The 15497-nt window shown below is 40.7% G+C and overlaps 3 protein-coding genes across 3 annotated transcripts; 2 read left to right on the plus strand and 1 right to left on the minus strand.

The window, feature by feature from the left end:
* The first annotated feature begins 56 nt into the window (after positions 1-56).
* dgcr6 (DiGeorge syndrome critical region gene 6) lies at positions 57-2363 on the plus strand. The gene is made up of 5 exons (XM_061037722.1): positions 57-358; positions 454-614; positions 887-987; positions 1227-1367; positions 1498-2363. The coding sequence occupies exons 1-5, from the start codon at positions 255-257 to the stop codon at positions 1573-1575; spliced, it is 585 nt and encodes a 194-aa protein (XP_060893705.1). The 5' UTR covers positions 57-254; the 3' UTR covers positions 1576-2363.
* An 894-nt stretch (positions 2364-3257) lies between these two features.
* On the plus strand, positions 3258-10194 carry slc7a4 (solute carrier family 7 member 4). Its single transcript, XM_061037708.1, has 5 exons — positions 3258-3409; positions 4461-5524; positions 5820-6526; positions 6688-6796; positions 8126-10194. Exons 2-5 carry the CDS (start codon positions 4543-4545, stop codon positions 8341-8343), a joined length of 2016 nt encoding a protein of 671 aa, XP_060893691.1. The 5' UTR covers positions 3258-3409; positions 4461-4542; the 3' UTR covers positions 8344-10194.
* Positions 10195-11979: 1785 nt separating this feature from the next.
* ccdc157 (coiled-coil domain containing 157) lies at positions 11980-15494 on the minus strand. The gene is made up of 10 exons (XM_061037711.1): positions 15128-15494; positions 14894-15038; positions 14105-14783; positions 13949-14026; positions 13690-13859; positions 13419-13595; positions 13137-13305; positions 12760-12899; positions 12547-12644; positions 11980-12459 (listed from the first exon to the last, which is right to left on the minus strand). The coding sequence occupies exons 1-10, from the start codon at positions 15373-15375 to the stop codon at positions 12207-12209; spliced, it is 2157 nt and encodes a 718-aa protein (XP_060893694.1). The 5' UTR covers positions 15376-15494; the 3' UTR covers positions 11980-12206.
* Positions 15495-15497: the final 3 nt, after the last annotated feature.

Genomic DNA, 15497 nt, shown 5'->3' on the forward strand with positions numbered 1-15497 from the left:
CACCCAGTGTGTATTCTAGGCATTGCATGTTTTATTACAGTCAGGCATTCCGGCAGCCACCAGCCTGGGGTCCTCACAGCTTATAAACAAGGGAACAAGCCTGTTCTAAAAGTACGCGTATTATGGAAACGGTTGACTGCATTTTGATAACTCATTGAAATGTTTAGTTCCAGCTAGTCCCCAATAAATAGCTGTATTGTTTTTTTTCTGGATAATTTTAATTATAAAATTGGGTAAATTTGTTCACTGAGGAGATGGATGGTTACCCCGGAGTCATCGTCGGTGATCCCACCAAACAACAAGAAAGACATTACTACTTATTATCAGAACTGCAAACTTTAGTCAAAGATTTACCAAGGTAAAGTTGTCTTAACTCCAGGGAAGACTTCGTTGTACCTGCTGCTGTAGTTAAATCGACATGTTACTTCATCCTTGTGATTGTTTCATTTGTAGCTCCTTCCAGCAGCGCCTGTCCTACAACACGCTGAGTGACTTGGCTCTGGCACTCATTGATGGCACGGTTTATGAGATTGTGCAGGGGCTCCTCGATATTCAGCATCTGACAGAGAAAAACCTTTATAACCAGAGGCAGAAGCTGCACTGTGAACACCAAGGTTGGTGCACTGCTTTTTGTAAACACAAGTGAAACAGTGGAGAACATTTCATTTGACCCGAAAAAGCAAGCCTAGAACTGTTGCCAGTATTGTTTTTTTTTTAATCAAATAAAATGAAAAAGCTTTTGAATTGAGATAATTCAATTAATGTTTTTAATTTGAATTAAAAAGTTGTACGAGTAACCTAACGTGTCTGTTTGAATTGGCACTCTGCAGGGTTGTAAATGTAAATGTCAGTGTGATGCCTGACTGATGATTGCTCTTGTGTTTAGCACTCAAACAAGATCTTTTAAGGAAACATAAAGAAGCTCTGCAGTCATGCAAGTCTCACAACCTTGCACTTCTCAAATCAAACCAACAAGCAGAGCTGGAGGTAAGATATTTCCTCTTCATGTATGGTTTTCTAAGTAGTTTGCACTATTCACCACTGCACTGTTTCATGTTTAGTCATGTAAATATTAGTCTTTTCTTATTATGTTTATTGTTGATATTTAATGTTGTACCTGTACATACGAGAGCACAGTTCACCAAAGTTAAATTCCTTGTGTGTAAGCATACCTGGCCAATAAATCTGATTCTGATTCTTCTAATAGTTGTATGTTTTGTGATCAGGCTCTGGAAATCCGCGTGCGAGAGGAACAAAAAATGATGGATAAGAAGATTGTAGCAGAAATGGATCAGAAAGTGATAGATCAGCAGAACACCCTGGAAAAGGCGGGAGTCCCTGGATTTTACATCACCACTAATCCTCAGGTTAATGTCTACACATATCAACTCACTCTAATTAAAATGCACACGATTCACTTTGTGATTCAGGCAAATATCCAGTAGATGGCGATGTTTGTTCTTACTGATTGGTTTTGAATGTTGTGTTTTAATTCAGGAACTGACAATGCAGATGAACCTCCTTGAATTGATACTCAAACTACAACAGAAGGAGTCGCAGACTGGGGTCATGTGAGAAACATGCCTTATTTCACCAGAAGAGATGAAAAAAATCCTGCAAAGCCCACAGACGGAGTACGCAGACATTCCTGTAACTATGAGATTCAACATGTGGTGATCGTCTTTGTTCAGGAAATGTTTGATTGCTTGTATAAGAGTGTTATTTTCACCATATAGACCTGCAGGAAAGGTATTCTTATTTAGTGTTGGAGTAAGAGGGAAGAGGCCAGTTTGTCAATGAAGTTTTAAATGCTATATCACACAATGTGTTCCTGTTAAGATGCATTATATCAATATTTATTAAGAGTATTGAGAGAGCAGGCTCCTCCTCTAATTCAACAGAAGTAGGTCATTGTGTTGCGTAAAGACACAGAGGGCTGAAGCATGGATGACTCTTCTGCAGTGAGCTGGTCTCCATAAAAATCCCTCCTGATGCCTTTTAAGAAATCAACACAGTTTTTGGAAGAGCTAATTTCAAATTTGTAAAAAGGAAAAGGTGTAAATCTGTTAAGTCCAGTTTTCCAGCTGTATTTTGAACAAACTATTTTTTATTTATTTAAATTTGTTTTGATTAATTACTCATTTTTTAATAAAGGATTATTTTTGTAATCTATTATACTCTATTGCTAAGTTTGTTTGGTTGTTTTGATAAAAAGGGTGAAAACTATCGAACCTATATCCCTTCACATTTGACATGTTTTTGTGTTGGTTAATGCCTTATTTCCCACATAAATAGACAACAAAACACACTTGAACCAATATGGCATACAGTAAAAACACAACCAGGGTATGGTTGGTTCCATTGGTAGTTTTTTAAAAGTGACTTAAAATATCTTTGTCTTTGTGACAAATTAAAGAGATATTAGTTCTGTAGAAGATTGAAGTTTATATTTTAGGGTTAGGGTTCCTTGTAAATAAAGCTTCCAGCTGCAGCTAGGTCGATAATAAAACTACAGAACCAATGTGTTGCTGTTTCCCCCTTCAAAGAAATACTGTCAAATCCAGGCCTGCTGTGTGCGACATGATCAACTTTGTTTGTCCTTCCCTCCTAGATGATAAATATATATATTTTTGTATAATACACTTGGTGGGACAACCTGAAGGCGTCGTCAGTGATGTACCATGGGGTCATGGGAGGTTTGTAAAGTACAACCAGAACATATGATGATCTTACCCGCAATGCTGCTTTGATGATGCTGATTACACCACTCAGTTCAGAGTTGTGCTAAAACGTGCCTGGATTTGGGAATATATTACTAATAACATGTAAGCCGCCTCTGAAAATAGGGGAGTCATTGAAGAAATAAAAAGAAAATATTTGATATTGACAGGTGATTGTTAGATTATTTTAAATACATTTTTAACACAAATTTTTAATACAAAAGTTGTGAACTATTGTTTGACTAGTTTAAAGTCTTATTACATTTGATTCCTGAAATGAATTATTGTGCTGGGTTTAGAATAATCCCACTGTACTATGGTAATCCAATCATACAAAAGAGTTTTGAGCAGCACATCACATATATCGTGATCATACGTAAAGATGTATAACGTGATCAACTCTAATCAGATTAAGATTTTTTTCTCTCTCATTCTAAAGTGTTTGATCCATATTGAGATCCGATCAGCCTATTTATGAACAGGATCTGTTCTGCTGTGTAATGGGTGGGGCGCAGCGGGAAAGCCCCAATCATCAGGACTATAGAGGTGACTGTCTCTTTAAGAAACAGTCCAGGCTGTGCAGGTTTTATTCCTCGGTGCACCTTCTGCTCCATCATCAGACGATGCAGCCCGACAACTTCTAACAGCACCGAAACTGCGGCACAGATGATACACCCTGGAAAACAACGGTATGAGATAATATCATTTGTTGTCTTTTTCTGTTAGAATTTATATTTGATTTTATATTTGACAAAGGAAACCCAGTGAACTTACCCTCCTACATTAAGACTGCGATATCGCTCTCCATATCCAACACATCCAGGAAGGAGAACTATAATAGCCCACTAACAATCCTCTATTTGAGCCCGTTTCCATTTTGTCATAAATTATTAATTTGGCATTCAAACGACGATTGGTTTCCTCGCCTCTTACCTGCACGGTCTGTATTGTGTCAAATGTCACTGAATGCGAATGTAGTGTAAAAGAGTCGTGCAGTTTACGACAGTAATTTTATTATTGCTAGAGGGATAAAATGTTACGTAATTACAAAGGAGGCATCCTGTGGTCGCCATATGCCGACAGCGCACGAATCGGGATGTTGCACCGCCTGTACCAGGAAACAACGGATGGGATGTCTGAAGGTAGCCTACTCTTGGCAGTAAAATAAATGAATTGTAGGCCCACACCTTCCATTTCTTAAGCGGGTACCGATTTTAAAGGTTTTATTTCATATACGAGCGCACCGCAGACCTTTAAGATGACGTGGACTGCCTGAGCTGTAGTGAGTGATGAGTTTCCAGTGTCACACACCTCTTAGCAAAATCTCATCATTTAAAGACACAGGCTAAACATGTATATCAATACTTTCTATCAATGTTTTTATTTATTTTACATGGATTCCTGCCAGTAACCAAGCTTTTATTTTGTTTACTAAAAAGGAAAAGAGTCACAGCTTAGGCTATTGCAGTCAGAAAGCAACAATTGGTTCTGTTTGGATTCAAATTTAAAAATAAATGCTATTTATCAAACAAAATAAATTGATTTATTTGATTAAATTTAACAATATGCCTTGTTAGGTTTTCGTGGGGGTTTTTTTTTTTTTTTTTTTACAAAATTAGGAAACTTTCCTTTATATATGGTGGCCAATACTGGAAGATGATTGGCTTAGTATTGATTGTATTGTCTATCAGGTTGGTATAACAACAACACCAAGAACTGAAGTACACTTTTGTCCTGCAGGTCAGCTTCCTAGACAGCTAATGGATCCAGTGTGACTGTTACTACACCATCCTGCCTAGCTGGACTGTCATACTCTGTCACTATGGCAACCTGTCCAAGTGGCTGCACCCCAGCAGTGCGACTTTGTCAGAAACTGAACCGGCTGAAGACGCTGGATGACGACATGATGGCCACGTCGCTGAAACGCTGCCTCTCCACCCTGGACCTGACTTTGCTGGGAGTTGGGGGCATGGTGGGCTCTGGCCTGTATGTCCTGACAGGAACGGTGGCTAAAGACATGGTCGGGCCTGCTGTCATCATTTCCTTCCTTTTCGCAGGGTTCGCTTCTCTTCTGGCAGCCTTTTGTTATGCAGAGTTTGGAGCTCGTATCCCAAAAACAGGATCTGCCTACATGTTTACCTACGTCTCGGTGGGAGAGATTTGGGCCTTTCTCATTGGCTGGAATGTGATACTGGAGAACATGATTGGTGGAGCTGCTGTGGCACGGGCCTGGAGCGGCTACCTGGACTCCATTTTTAACCACGCTATCCAGAACTTCACAGAGACCCACATAATGCAGTGGAACGTTCCCTTTCTTGCCCATTACCCCGACGTCCTTGCAGCAGGGATCCTAATAGTTGCCTCGTTCTTCATTTCCTTCGGAGTTCAAGTGTCCTCTTACCTCAACCACATCTTCTCCGTTATCAGTATGGCAGTCATTGTTTTCATCCTCATCTTTGGCTTTATCCTGGCAGAACCAGTCAACTGGAGCCAGAAAGAAGGAGGTTTTGCACCATTTGGTTTATCTGGAATACTCGCAGGCTCAGCCACGTGCTTCTACGCATTTGTGGGCTTCGACGTGATCGCGTCCTCAAGCGAGGAGGCAAAGAACCCACAGAAAGCTGTTCCCATTGCAACAGCGATCTCACTCGGACTAGCAGCAACGGCTTACATCCTTGTCTCGACGGTGCTCACTCTGATGGTACCCTGGCACACGCTGGACCCAAACTCGGCTCTGGCAGACGCTTTCTTCCGTCGAGGCTACAGCTGGGCTGGGATTGTTGTGGCAGTTGGTTCCATCTGCGGTGAGTGTCGACTTATTGAAAAATACAGTTTAAGGCAGATGGCTGTCCACCTACATGTCGGGTTCTGCTCGAGGTTTCTGCCTGTTTACATCTCAATGTTACCAAGTGCTGGGTCACTCTAACTAAAAGAACATAGTCTTTTGGATCTGCTCTTCTGTTAAGAGTCATAAGATTAATTATGTTATAATTTTGGACCCATCTTTATATAATGTACTCATTTATTGATTGAGGTTAAATTGCTCTTGTTTGTCATTGCAGTACATGTCTGATAATGAATCTCTGTTCCCTTTTCTAGCCATGAACACTGTGCTGCTCTGTAATCTCTTCTCCCTCCCTCGGATCGTGTACGCCATGGCTGAAGATGGGCTCTTTTTCAGTATTTTTGCTCGAGTCAACCCCACCACTAAAGTCCCCGTCATTGCTATATTGGTGTTTGGCTTCCTCATGTCCACCATGGCTCTCATCTTTGACCTGGAAGCATTGGTTCAGTTTTTGTCCATTGGCACCCTCCTGGCCTACACCTTTGTGGCAGCAAGCGTCATCGTGCTGCGCTTCCAGCCTGAGAAACCCAGCAGCAAGGGAACCGCTTCGACATCTCCCAACCCCATCGCTGGGCCGTCTCCTGCACTGTCGGAGTCTCAGACCATAACTGAGGACAGTGGGGAGCTGAAGCAGTATGAGTCCTTCTCTGACAAACTCCAGCTGGTGGAGAGGCAGAAAACCACAGAGCGGAGAGGAGTGGGGCAGCTAAAGGCGTATTGGGAACCATACCTGGGAAGGCTGATGGGGGATTGTGAGCCGGGCGAGGTGGTGGCCTTCTGCGTGCTGACTCTGATTGTTAGCTCAGTGTCTTTCTGTGCTGTCCTGGAATTTGGACAGAAGCAGCTGCAGCTGCCAGTGTGGAGTTTCACAATGTTGCTGGTGATTTTCAGTTTAGCTTTTGTTGTAAGTTTGGTGCTCATATGGCTCCACGAGCCACAAACCAACAGCAAAACATTCCAGGTGAGCACCTTTATTGTTTTTTTACAACTAGTGCACATATGTTATGTCCAGGGGGGTGGCCCATGTCATTTAATGATTGAATTCTGCTGTCTTTTAATGTAAGTGGATTTCTCATGCAAACAGTCCATGGTTGGTATATGACTGTGATTTGTGTGTTTTAGGTTCCTTTGGTTCCGTTGACTCCAGGTGCAAGTATCCTCATAAATGTGTTTCTCATGATGAAGCTCAGCCCTCTGACCTGGGTTCGATTCGCAGTGTGGATCGCTATAGGTAAGATCACAACAAAAGAACTTCTGTAGTAGTTTATAGTTTTTCACAACTTTTCCTACAGTACAGACACATTTAAAATGGTGACCAGATAAAATGTTTCTGTCTTCCCCTCTACATAAACATTCTTTCTTGCATGTTGTTTCGTTAAGTCGTAATGTTTATTTCAAGCAGACTACTCAACCCTTGGTTTTAATGTGTTACTGAGAAAGTAGCTGGAATACACTGGAATACAACAGCTGACATAAACATCTGACGTCTGTTGCTAGGAAACCTAATGTACTTGAGTGTTACATCATCACATTAAACATTTTCTGTTCTCACTGGGAAAAGAGAAAGCTTTCCCTTTAGTCAGCAACCCTGTGAGGTTCTGGTCAGACAGAGTTGCCCTGCCAGTAAAAGGATGGGGGGGGGGGGGGGACATGATTAGCTTCATTAACCTAAGGCTCATCTGGACCAGTAAACCATTTAAACCCGGCTGTCAGACTGCAACAAGTTAACAAGATGCACGCACACTGAGTATTAGACTTGGCAGAGCCTATAGTAAGCCTTTCCCTTGATGTGAAGGACCACTTACCTTTAAAGAAAAAAAAAGGGGGGGATTTCTTCATATGATCCAATTTTAGAGTAAGAAAGGACCAAATAGATTTTTTTTTTAAAAGCACTGGATTTCACTCACTATAATACATCTAACCAACTTCCAACAAGGATATGTTTGTCTGCCAGTCCACAACTTTTGGGCAGACATAAATATGCAACAAATAATGTACAGTGACATCATCAATTTGATAGATTGCCATGACATTTGGTAGATTCACCCTCCCCTCTTGATGAACCCTGGTATCTCTGACTGTTTATCTAAAGGCGGTCATCACTCCAAAATAACATTTTATACAATAATTTAGTTAATGACTAACATTAGCGAGAATGATTACAAACTGTATTTTTTGTTGTTTACTATCAAATGCCAGCATGCTAGCACCGTAAACCTTTGAGATTTTAAACTAAAACTGACCATGCTATTGATGGTAAACACCATCATTTCTGAGTAGAGACAGCATGCCAGCAACTCATTCTTCTCATGTTTGTCAATACAATAAAACGATCCAAATATAATTTAAACATCCAACCTATTTTCATTGTATGTGTTTTTTATACACAGATACATTGCTTTCTCCTGTACAGGATACATTTTAAATAACCGTAACATTGCAAACAAACTTTGCATCCCTAATGGAAACACTTTTCTCACTGCCTAGCTTGGCACTGCATGCCCACACTTAAGCTTTGAGTCATGCCAGTTTCAGGTGTTCCTTTCTGTTCCTTTCCCAGGTCTCTTTGTGTATTTTGGCTACGGGATCTGGCACAGTAAGGAGGGCATGCGGGAGCTGCAGCCCAAAGACATGGCTGCACGATATGTGGTACTACCCAGCGGCAGTCTAGTAGAGACAGTGCAGTCCGTCCAGCCCGATGGACAGGTGGACCCCTCGACCCTCCTCACCAGCTCCCCGGCTGCCCCGCCAGCTGAGGACTACACAGGAAAGAGATGATGTGTGACCAAACAAAGTTCTTACTGCTGCCTGGTATCATCTGTTGTGTCACACTCATAGGCTGTACCATTATTACTGTACTCTCTGTATCTCACTCCCCTTAGCCTGCCACACTTTGTTCTCGTTTCTCTGCAGGTGTTAGCACACCACAGGATGGGATGCACGCTCTCTGTCTCTTTGTGAAGCATATTTGTATATCTTGTAATACTCGAATGTACAGTAGAGAGCTATATTACTGTCCTGTAAACTCTGAGCATCGAAGTTGTGTTAGAACCTTTAAGACCAGCTCTCTTTTCTGCGACGTTGACTGATTTTTCAGAACCCATGTGGTCAGTGTCTTCTTTGTAACAACAATATTTGACTTAATTAAACTCAGTGTAGGATTATAGACACATATCTGGAGCTGCAAATCATGAAAACCCCACTGCACCGTTTTGAGCATAGTAAGCATGTGTTGTCATTTAAGCAGAGCACACATTCTTTTGAGTTACATTTTTGCCTTCTCAGATTCTTTTCTCTCGTATTACAACGATTTCTAAAAGATGAATTAATCCCATATTCTAAAATGTGTATTTATTTTTCTACCAACACTATTGTTCTTTTGTACAGATCTCATTAGCTTAAATGTTTCTTTTTTCTGTGGCTGCCGCTGATGTTTTTTTGTGTCTGTGTTATTTATTTCATGCATTAACCTCTATAAGTCATCATCAGTAATTACCGTTCACCTTTTTAAGTGTCTGAACATCACTGCAGTGCTTCTCTTAATCTCCTTAATCTCATCCCATGACCCCTTTCGTTTTTTTTGTGTCACTAATTTTTGCAGTTGTTTCTCACGCTCATCTAGAGACCAGCACTCTTTCATGCTTGAAATAAGATTACAAATAAAAGCACATGAATCATTTTAATTCTATTTAACTGTCAAATGACCAATTTCCAGAGATTACTTGAGAAGTTTTTAGATTATTTGATATAAAAGGTAAGCACAAATCTATCCCATTAAAAACCTTCACTAACAGGGTACAATATATTGGCGGGCTAACAGATATTGGTTGTCATGGTAAACTGGGATGGGCTTCGTCTCTCCGAGGCCTCCGTAATCCCTGCAGATTTGCTGCAGTCCGTGTCGCCAGCCGGCAGCCTGACCTAGATTAGACAACATCACAAGAGTGAGAACAGATAACATTCCCACAGTCTACACAAATAAACAACAGCTTCACTGAGCAGACGCAACGCTTTTCTTTTATAACATATAGAAATGATCCCAATGATTTTTGTTTGTATTCATTTGAGCTTTTGTTTGCATGTGTTGCATAAGAAACCAATGGCCTTAAACGTGTTGTTATAGATGTAGACTGAAATCCAAAGTTTAAGCACACAATCCTAGTAATTTAGTTATTTTATTTATCATTTGTCTGTTTCATTTGATTTTTTACAAACTCACGCTTTGTAATTGATGAACCAAAACACTAACATGGTCCAGAAAGTACAGGAGGATGTAAGGCATCATTTAAAAAAAAAAAAGAAGTCTGTTTGAGAGGATTTTTGTACAACTTTGCACACTGAGAACTTCTGTCTGATTATTTTGTGTCACAGTTTTGCTTTTGAAGTCAGGATAAGTGACATATCTTGATTCTGCGGTGCTTTTTTTTAAAGCTGATCGTGCGCCCACCTCTTTCCCTTGTCTCTTTTTGTGCTACGTGGAGCACAGGTATAAATGATCTCTTTTCGTACTTCTGGATATTATTGTACTCTATACTTGCACATTAAGTTATCAAATCTTTCTGTTATATTGTATGTCTGCATAAGATTCAAAAGACGTGTTACTATTGAAATAAATGTTTTGAAGCAGCATTTACAAAAATCTGAATTGTGACATTAGTCTATCTGTTTTACCTCACTCCAATTACATCCTATCAGTTATGAAAATAGTATGGAAATTGCTAAAGAGAGGTTGTTTTGTTTTTTCTTTTAAATGTAGCTTTGATTTGCAGAGTTTAAAATACTAGTTTCTGTGTCATGAGTAGCACAGTTACTACATTAAACCAGCCTTGGTAGGTTTGATTATGGTTTAGTTCTGGTATTCTTTACCCACGTATGACAAACTTATAGGCCTAACAACTATCATATTAAGGCCCTGACACACCAAGCAGACGGCAAAGAACTCACACTCACGCAGTTCTATTATTTCTCGTTTTATTAAAGTCACAGTTTTTAAATCTGTGTGAATCACTTTAATAATTGTTTCATTAGATAAGCTAGTCTACAGTATACTCAAGCGTCTGTAAATGGTCAGATGTCTGGCCATGTAGACATTGATGTTGTACAGTATGTAACTCATTAAATGTGTTAGTCCATTTTCTTATACAATGCATACATGAAATATTCTTGCAGCCATTAAGAGTATTTTCCTCTTTAAACCTTTCATTAAGCCAAGTTGGTCATTTAATTGAATTCGGGGTTTTTTTAAGGCACAGAAGAATAAAAAGAGAGACAAAAAAGTCAGCTCACTAAACGTCCTTCTAAATGCTGAAGAAGGCCTTGTGCTGAAAAGCGTCCTTTGTTGATCTGTACACTGGACATTTAGTGTGCTGACTTTTTTTTGTCTCTGTTTAGTCTTGTTGCTGTCATGCACCTGAAATATTGTATTACAGTTGAGTGTGCTACTTTTTTTGCTGCACAGAACAAAAAAAAATCTCTTTATCTTCTCTAAATCTCTTTATCTTCTCTAAAACATCTCTTCAATAGAAAAGGCATCATCGTCTAATACTCAACATAGTTTAGAGCTCACATTTTCTGCTCTTGATTATTGAGACTAAATGCCAATGTTCTTCTGATTCTTCTTACTGCCAAATCTTTCACTGGCTTTAATTTCATGCTTGGTGACACAGCTGTATCGTTAACCCAATTTAGGGATCAACCCTCAGGTCAGGGGCTGTCATTAAAGTGAATGAACAATACCTCAGGAGTTCATTCAGTTAGTATAGGTGAGGGATAAGAGTGTAAAATTAGATATTATAGTCAGGTGTTTGCAGAGCACAACTCTTCTATGAAGACAGAGCGATAGAAGAACAAATAGAAAATGTGTTTCACTGAAACAACATTGACACAAGCAAAGTCTCTTGAGGCTCCAAATTGGACTCATATTACACAAATGAGCTTGTGACATCTCAAATTACAGCCTCAAAAACAAACCTCATAATGTGTAGTGACACACAAAAATGACAAATAAAAAGTCCCAACCGTCCCACTGATCTACATCCGGTGTCTTTAGTGCAGTATTATGGATTCACTGACAGATTATCCTCAAGGGCATGAACTAAAAGGTCTCTAGTGATTCAGCAGAGCACGGATCCTGTGAGCTCTCGCGTCTCCATGGAAACTCCCTCTCCCCTTCCTCGTCAGTAAGCACTTAGGGCTACAAAACGTCTGTCTCCGTGTCAGTATTTGTGTGACATTTAAGATGTTACAAAATGCCCAATTTACTCTGAATCATGTGACTCATCTGCTGTCTGGGCTTCCTATTCAGATACCGGCAGGCCAGTTTGAGAAGCAGATCATATATCAGGAAACCTAATATGACAAAACCATCAACGCCCTGTTTCAACAGCAGTAAAATTAAAGTCTGTATATACACAGTGAGGTTATTGCAACTTTACTTGATGAAAAAAGAAGTGATAACTGTTTGCACACTGTTGAAAGTGTACATTATGACAATGCCAGATTACAATTATATCAGAGTCATTGTGTTATGTTGTACAAAAAGACATATTCATGTAGGGTTGGCTAATGTTTTTCAAAGATTCCTAATACAAAACTGTCTTCCTGTGATTGAAATTCAGTCTTTTCTTTGTTTGCATTCAGTTTCATTTTCTCCTCTGATTTGAGCTCCTGGAGTGAGCAAGGAGAAAGCTACTGCGTGTCTTTGTGTTGCTTTTAGCTGCAGCAGTGGAGTCCGTGTTGAGGTGGAGGGTCTGAAGGTGGAGTTGCAGTGACGAGGGGGCGGCAGAAGCAGTAGACACCTGATCCCCTGCCGCAGCTGACTCCGGACCACTTCCTCCTCGTTTGGCCTCCTTCCCTCTGTTACTGCATCCCATCCATGCTGCGCTGTAGCTCTGCCTGTGGCACAAAGAAGGAATAAAGTCAATACTGGAAACCCAGCGTGATGATTAATAATTAATAAACATTTGAACACATTTCACTTACAATGACGTCGTCTGCATTTGTGTCAGGTGAGTTTGTTGTTTTTCTTCTGTGTGAGTGTTTGGCAGAGGGAAGCTCCATGTATGCTGAGGTGAGGCTTCCTTTGGGTAAAAAGTAATAGCTTTAACACAGTTTTCTATGATCCAAATAAACATCCTCAAAACCACAAGTACATTTTTCACATTTTTCAGGCTTACAAATATCCATATGTCCTACCCTTGTGTTGTTATTTTGTACTCTTTCCCTCAGTTTTAAGAGGCTGGTGTGCAGCGTGGCGTTTTCCTGCTCCAGAACTTTGATACGAATGTTATTTGCATGCAGCTGTCGCTCCATATCCATAAGTACATTTCCTGTACCTTGAAGACATGCGATGAACGAGATGTTAAAAATTAAAAGATACGTAAAGCATTCACTAAAAAAAACAATTTACACAATAACACAATACACAATTTATAATTACACAATACAATAAACACTACACTGATGCTCTACAGGGGGAGTGCAAACAGAGCAAGTTTTCAAACATACATTCAGGAAATGTCGGTCAGTGATGATGGTATGATCCTATAGACAAACATTAAATCATCTCTTACTCTGTGGTTGGTTCTGAGCCAGAGGGCTGAGCTCGGGGAAGGCCACCAACAGTCTCTCCCTCTCTCTTAAAGCTTGTGTGCCTTCTTCCAGCTCGGTCACACTCTTCTTCAGCTCGCTTATGTGTGTTTCTAGAGTCTGCTTCTCCTTTTGCAGCTCTGAACACAGGTCCTGGTGGAGAAGAAGAATTACAGCATCAGCTACTGAGTTCACAAGCAATTATCATTAAAGGCCAAATACTAAGATAATAGAGCCATATCGGGTACTAAAAAACATCAGTATACCTGCTGCTGAGTGAGCTGAGCCTGCACTTGCTCCTTCTCCTCTGACATCTGTTGCAGCTGATTGTGAAGGCCGATCTGCCTCTCCTCATTTTCTCCCAACTGACTCTGAAGCTCCTCACACTCTTCGTCCAGAGCATCAACTCTCTTTAACAAAGATGTCTGCTTTGCCTGCATTGACTACCGAACAACAAAAACAACAAAAAACATGTGAAAAAATCCACCAGAATAACGTTTGTCTGTTTTTTTTTCTGGTGTGTGTCTTTACACTGACCTCTTGCTGACGACAGGCGCTGTGGTACTTTGCTTTCTCTTTGTCAAGTTGCAGTTGAGTTTCCTTTATTTGACCCTCTAACTGCTGAGTCCTTTGCTGTAGTTTACAACAGGCCTCTACCTCTATGTTTAAGCTCCTCACCTTCTCCTGCAGCACAATATTTTCACATTCTACCACAAATAACGAGCCATAATGAGGCGTATTAGTTTATTTTATGATTTTGCAAAATGTAAACATCACGAGATTGGCATGTCCTTACCAAGTGCTTGTATTGTGTCTTGCTGTTCTGCTACTTTCTCGTTCAGTCTGGAAACACTCTCCTTCAAGCAGAGAGCATCTGTTGCAAAAATATAAAAGAAAATGGTGATTGAATTGCCAATGATTTCCAATCATATCTATTTGTGACATTTCGTACCTCTTTTTAGTTGTTGTTGCTCCTCATGTAGTCGTTGCTCAGTTTCATTCATTGCCCTCTGTGCTTTTCGCAGTGAAAACTCCAGCTGGACAGTATTTGCTTGGTGTTTTTGAATCTCTTGCTTGAACTCTTTCTGTGATCTTTCCAGCTGAGTCCTGAAACCGTCCAGCTCTTTTTCTGCTGCAGATAGCATCTCTGTAAGAGGCTGCACTGTACCCCGCACATCCCGGAGATGTTTTGCCAGCCGGCGCATGTCTCTGAGCTGCTCATTGGCCCACTGGACGACGTCTGTTGCTGTCATCTGTCCTGGCTCCAGGGTGTCCTCCACAGCTCCCAGGAGGAGCTGCAGAGAGGAGGGCAGACCCTCGCTCTGAAACAGATCTACAAAAGCATGTCCTGTTTTTCTCAAAAGAGACTGCACTTGATGACATGCGTCGCAGGGAACAAGGGACGATTCAACTGTCTGGCAGCTTACAGTGTGCCTGTCAGCTTTAGGGTAGAGGGGGCTGTTGTGAGCAGGACCAGATGGTACATTGTGAATGGTGTTTGGGGAAGACCCAGCGGATAAACATCTGCAAACATCCCTCTTTGAGCTCAATTGGTGAGAAACGGAAGATGTTGCCTCTGTCTCAAATGTACTTTTTGCTTTTGTCTGTTGTGTGATGTCTTTAGAGGGGCCCTATATGGGAGAAAAAAGCATAAAATGCAATAAACTGTAGTTGTTATTATTTTAAAATGTTTTATTTAATTTCAATTAGCATAGTAAGTATTTCAAGTATTTTCTCCTACCCCCCGTTTGGAAAATTCAATTAAATTACTCCAATAGTTTCGCACAACAAGCCCGACTGACAGGCATCCATTGGTTTGTTCTCTCCTGTGGCCACACCTCATAAACTCAATATAAGCATTGAAGCTTTGCAGAAGAAGAAGTAGTCTTGTTCGGGAAGAGGAGAAATAAAGAAAAACCTGTTAGTCTTAAAGAAGTTTTTTTTTTTTTAAATATAACTTTTGGTTTTGTATTACCTGTCAATAACCAGCTCCAATAACACAATGTGGGAATGTTGGCTGAATGCTTCATCTCCAGCCATGAAGTCATATTGCTCCAGAAGAGCTACCATGTCCAGGTTACAGGACAGTTTATCAGGGAACTTCCAGGAGGAGAACCTGACAGGTCCGGTTCTTGAAAACACGTCCACGGTGGCACCTTGAAGGTCTACGAGGTCTCTCCGGAGGCTTTCGATGCAGTCCTGACGACCCAAGAACTGACTCATGTCTGAAAAGCTTACAGTTCTTTTGCCTGTGAAAGTGTGGGACGAGATGAAGCGTGTTGACTTAGAATCTCCCGGACAACCTCCAAATGTACTCTAAGTCCCATGATGCCTTGCGTCTTGTT

Source organism: Labrus mixtus, chromosome 5, assembly GCF_963584025.1.
Source record: "Labrus mixtus chromosome 5, fLabMix1.1, whole genome shotgun sequence".
Classification (NCBI taxonomy): domain Eukaryota; kingdom Metazoa; phylum Chordata; class Actinopteri; order Labriformes; family Labridae; genus Labrus; species Labrus mixtus.